The sequence below is a fragment of the Vigna unguiculata genome, chromosome 1, assembly GCF_004118075.2.
Source record: "Vigna unguiculata cultivar IT97K-499-35 chromosome 1, ASM411807v1, whole genome shotgun sequence".
NCBI lineage: Eukaryota > Viridiplantae > Streptophyta > Magnoliopsida > Fabales > Fabaceae > Vigna > Vigna unguiculata.
In genome coordinates this window covers 17,977,818-17,983,614 of record NC_040279.1, presented here as the reverse complement: position 1 = coordinate 17,983,614, position 5,797 = coordinate 17,977,818, and the positions used below count along the sequence as shown (strand labels likewise).

Genomic DNA, 5,797 nt, shown 5'->3' with positions numbered 1-5,797 from the left:
AAACTAAATCACTTAATAGTTTAGGGACCAAAAACATAGTTAACCTTTACAAAAACTACTTGTCGGCAATGGAACTTCTGATAAAAATAACTAGTAAATATTTCTGTCAATAAAATGAACGTCAAAGTTATAACTTTAGCTTTGACCATGTCATGGAAAAATTCGTTATGTTGTGGTGAAATTCACTGATAATTATTATTTTTTAAAATTCATTAGTAAAATCATTGTTATTTTAATTTTTTGAAAATTCGTCGGTAATTAATTTTTTAAGTAAATCCATCGGTAAGTATGTCGATAAAATGGGCACCAACTTTTCCACCAAATTTGATGATATATTTGTTATAAATTAAATAGAAATGAGTAGGAAGAAGAAGAAGACAAGAAGGACACACTAAGACTAACAATTCAATTGATTGAATACATTCATACCAGAAACTATATATAGAAAGCCTTTTAACCTGTTAAAACCCATTTTAACAGATTAAAAATGACACACTAAGACTAAGACATCTAACCTATGTCATATAGCCTACCAACATGATATAACACCATTACATTTAACACATTATTTCCAGATTTAATGCTATAGAAACATTATCTTCAAGCGGATCTTCATCAACCTTCATCAATGACATGCGATCTTCATGCACTTAGCTTTATGAAATCTTTGCATCAAGTTTGCTTGTGCCAAGACTTATTTGCTTTCTTCTTTGAACCATTTGGTTTTTACCACACTAGTTTTCCATATACATGTGTTGTTTGTGTGCTTTTATATTTTTTTGAGTCTTTCTTCATTTATATGGTTCAATCATGATGTTGTGTTGGGTCATTTTTAATTTTAAATTCGTCCATGTTGAGTCATGTGTAGTCATTTTTATGTGATTTTATCCTAGTTTGAGCTTAGCAAAAATCACAAAAATGTATGTTCAACTTATTTTTCAAAACTACACTATATGCATCCATTTGAGTGCTTTTACTCTCAATTTTTAGTTCATAATCTAGAATTTATTCTAAGACAACTAAGCCAAGTAAAAGAAAAAGGGTGAAAAAACTTTTCCCTCTTAAACAAGTTTATTTTTCGTAAACATGTTCATCCATCCTTTGTAAGGGTTATGGGCTCATCAACAAACACTACAACAATGGCGGTCATGACAACAATGGTGGTAGCGACAAAGGAGTAAGAGGAGGAAGAAGAAGAGGAGGAAGAAGATAAAAATGAAGAAGAGGAGAAGGAAGAAGAAGACCAAATTGTTATATATATCAACAAATTTTACTAATAGAAAAAAGTTTGTTAGTAGTTACCAAAATATATTTATCGACGGATTATGACAAATTTAAGTCTTCAGCAATTATCAACAAAATTTGGTATCCTTTAGTAAAATTTATCAACAATCATTTTATCAACATATCAACAAATTTTTTGCCATCGATAAGTTGACAATAATTTTGTTTTATTGACGACTTTTTGGGAATACTGACAAATTTTGACTATCGATAATACTATATTTTCAAGTGGTGAAATACATCTAGCATTTATTTCTCTTAACGGATATCACACTCCTTCAAACTTAGCCTCTTTCAAGACCTCGTCGAACCATAATCTTACCATTTTTCATGTCCTTTTGTTAATTCCTACACTTAACATTTTCAATATCCCGTCGTTTATTCTTACAATTAACATTTTCCATGTCCGTAAAGTGTTTCTTTGATTTATATTTAAGTTTGTGGAAGTAGGAATAGTTCTACCTAAATGTGGTGGACGCAAGATCAGTCTCGACTAAAGCATTCAAAATGTATTGAGATTTTTTGAGTCTTTACATTATTATGGATTATGGATTGTAGTTATTGAGGTCACACATTCATTTGGTATGCGTGGCTTCAAGGAAGTTATTTGTCCGCCAAATTATTTAGGATCACAATTGGGTTGGTTGTCTAATTTAATGAGAAATGGTTTTGAGTTTTCTAGAATTTATTGGAAGAAACTTCTACGATGATTTTATTGAAAATTGGACCCAAATACACCAATCTTTGATTTTAGAGGTTAAGAAACTAATCTTACGAGGCAATGTAATGAATAAGGTTTACTAAATTTTTTACCTGTTCATATCATATTCTTCTAATAAGGTACACAAACCCTTAATATAACTAAATAATGAAAGAAATTCTCAAATAATTTTTCTATTAAGATACACAATCTCTTAATGTTGAGTTAATAAGGTAAAATAATTTATTATTCTCTTTTCTCATATTTCATATTTTTTAATGATGGTGGTAAAATTTTCAATATTCCTTAATTTTGTATAGTTGAGAAATTTGAGAAGGTATAATATATAGTTTAATTTACGAAAAGGGGTTAATTTTTGTGCACAACAATGAAGTCGTAAATACTAAATACAACTTGAGTGTGCAACTTCAATATGAAGTCTTCAATGACATTGACAAATTCAATGACGGATCTTGACCAAAAGTATTGGAAGGGCCAAAGTAATATAATTTTGAGATTATTAGATTTGATAATTAGTATAATGCTTCAAAAATGGCTTCTCTAACTTAACATTTTGACCTTTAGTATAATTTTTCAAAATATGTGAAGAAGTAGGGTCTATCTTGTTTTCATCAATACTTTCTTTTTTATCACTTTTAAAAAATAAATTTATTCTTTTATTCTTTATCAATATACCTTCTTTGTAAATAATATTAAAAAATAATTTATCATAATCCAATAAAAAATTGAGACACGTAATTATAAAAAAAATATTATAGTCAAGTCACAATTAAAATTCGACTATGAAAAAATACATAATACATTATTTTTTTTCTATATTCATAAAAAATGAATATACAAAAAACTCATGAGAAAAAAAGTAATGTTTTTATTATCGAGACAAGAGACAAGAAAGGAATAAGATAAATGATAAATGAGAGCAAAAATAATGAATTTGTGTCTTCAAAAATAAGAAAAGATATGAGAGTGAAAAACTAAAAAGACAAGAGAAGGAAAATAAAAATTATCTTAATAAATATTTGGTTTAATTACTCTTTTGATTCATGTTTTTGTTTAAAAATATTAAGTTGGTCCTTCAGTTTGGTTCTGATTTTTGAGAAACGAATGCAATTTGGTCTAATACGATAAATTTTGTCAAACAGATCAATAACTTTTTCATTAAAATTGAAACTCTTAGTATGAATAATTTACTTTGTTGGTGTAATTAACATAATCCTAGTGTCAGCTTTTGGACAAAAACAGGGACCAAAAGATAAATTAAACCTAAATATTTTTATTCTTTATTATATTTAATTTTATGTTTTATTATCTATTATTAAATGTTATGCTTTATAAAAGAAATAAAAAGATACACAATTTAATTTTCATCAATTTTTAAAATATACTACCTACAATTTATAAAATTTCAAATATATTTATAATATATATATATATATATATATATATAATTAAAAAAATTCAAAATTTTGGGGAACCATGGCGCTTTTCCGTTCCTAAGAAGATCCGTCCCTAAACAAATTCAATATAAAGTCATATATTTCATGTACATTTTTTTCAAAATGCTCAAAATGAAGTCGTGTTTTGTGTGCACAACTTAACCCTATTTATAAATTTTTTTAAAGCGAATTCGGATCGATAATATAAAAAAAAAAATTAACCGTCTTTTCATAAATTAACCTAATACTAATATATATCTTTTGCATGTACTTTATGAATAATATGATGCCCTCTCTTTCATCCGTAGGATATAATGATAATGACAAAAAAATTACATCGTGTTTAATACTACGTATCAAAAGTAAGTTGTTCTAATCTTAGATATATTTAAAATAAAATACATGAATGAATAGGTAGTAAATAAAAGAATATAATGTAATTAGAACATCATGACCTTAAATTCATCGAAAGTAAGCACCCCATCTCCATCAAGATCAAATCTAGCTATCATAACTTGGCACTCATCTATAGTCCTAGATTCACCCAATCTACTAAGCATCCTTTTAAGACTCCTGGGTGTGATGCAACCACTCTCATCCATCTCATACATCTTAAAAGCTTCTCTTAGGTCATTCTCTTTCTCTTCCTCCTTCCCTCCCTCCACAAACCTAACGAAATCATCAAACCCTACCAATCCATCTCCGTCCGCGTCCAGCATAATCACACTCGCCGCCGCATCCTCAGCCGACAACTCCTCACCCATCGCCTCCACGCATTGTTTCAGTTCCAACGCCGATATCTTCCCGTCACCATTCTCGTCAAAGTGCTTGAATACACGTTCATATTGCCTTAGCTTGTTCATCATATAAACCCTACAACAATTTTACCACCATAGACCTATGCATAGATGTGTAATAGTAATATGTTACCGTAGCAACCAAATTTGATGTCATAAGATTGCGAACGAAGAAAAGAAGAACCATGCAACGAATGAAAAGGAAGGTGCTGAAGAATGATGAAATGAGAGAGGTTGTTGTATTATAGTGGCTAATGCCGCGTCGCTTCAATTGACCAAATTCTGTAACTTGTACAAACAGATACCGTGTGGGCGATTAGGTAATTTTGTTGAATACCACAAATTTTAGGAAAATGTTTTCTCCTGGCGTGAGAAGTGAGGAGCCGCCCACGACTCCTGCGCCACGCGTGCCGCACTCTACAGGAAGCTTCTGTAAATGACCCCACAGATGAAGGCCAAAACATTTTTTCAAAACTTCAAATTAATTTACGTACAACTTAAATCATGTCAAAAATATTTAATTTTAATTTCTTTTAATATATATATATATAAATTAATTTTAATTTATTACAAAATATTTTCTTTTATTTCTGATACAATTTATTTCTGACCAGAGATAAGAAAAAGTGCATTCGTGTGTTCTGGGGGAGAAAATTATTCTTTCTGATTTAATTGATTAATATAATCAGTTTTTACTGCATTAATTAATAATCAACCTTTGTGCGATTTTGACGAGAAAAAAAGAAATGGGAAAATTAGTAGAAGAAAAATATTTATATTTTTCAAATCCGTGTAGACGTCTAAGTTCTCCCACACCCACATTAGTGGAACTTTCTAGGCTTCCAGGAATTCGTACGATTCGTGAAAAAGAAAGACTAGACAAGTGCATATTATATATATATATATATATATATATATATATATATTGTAAAATTTATAAAAATATAAATTATAAAATTATTTATAACAAAAATTAAGTAAGGTGATGTAATAAAATAATAACTACATCATCCGAGTGACAGTTATATAATTTAGTTAATAAAAAGATCTAATAGTAAAATTTCAATTGAAAATTTTAAATTTTTTTTACCCTTATGTTGTATTCATTTTGAAACATTTGTTGTTGATAAGAATAAAAAAGGAATAATTTGAGAGTGACCAAATTGTGATATTAAGTTATTTTTGCATTTTTTTCTCATACGTGAAGATTTAAGGATAATTAATGGTAAAGTACCATTATACCTAACTCATTTCAAGTTTTATTTAACATATATGATTTTATATATGATTTTGATCTATTTTGATAAGCTTCCAACCATTTAAACTAGCCACGAGATTCTTGAACAATACATACGAGATTCATGGTTAATAACTTGCAAGTTATGGTGAGAATGAAAGTCAATGAGCTTCCATGATCAAGGTAGAGGTGCAACAAAAACCAAGAACTAAGATAGATAAAAATTATATTATTATTATTTTATCCTTAAAAATAAATATGATATAAATTTAAATGTAAATAGTAAAAACGATGTTAAAATAAAATTGAAGTTGTTATTTAA

General features: G+C 28.3%; 1 protein-coding gene across 1 annotated transcript; it reads right to left on the bottom strand.

The window, feature by feature from the left end:
* Window positions 1-3,712: 3,712 nt before the first annotated feature.
* On the bottom strand, window positions 3,713-4,466 carry LOC114195100 (putative calcium-binding protein CML19). The gene has a single exon (XM_028085497.1). The coding sequence runs from the start codon at window positions 4,305-4,307 to the stop codon at window positions 3,882-3,884; it is 426 nt and encodes a 141-aa protein (XP_027941298.1). The 5' UTR covers window positions 4,308-4,466; the 3' UTR covers window positions 3,713-3,881.
* Window positions 4,467-5,797: the final 1,331 nt, after the last annotated feature.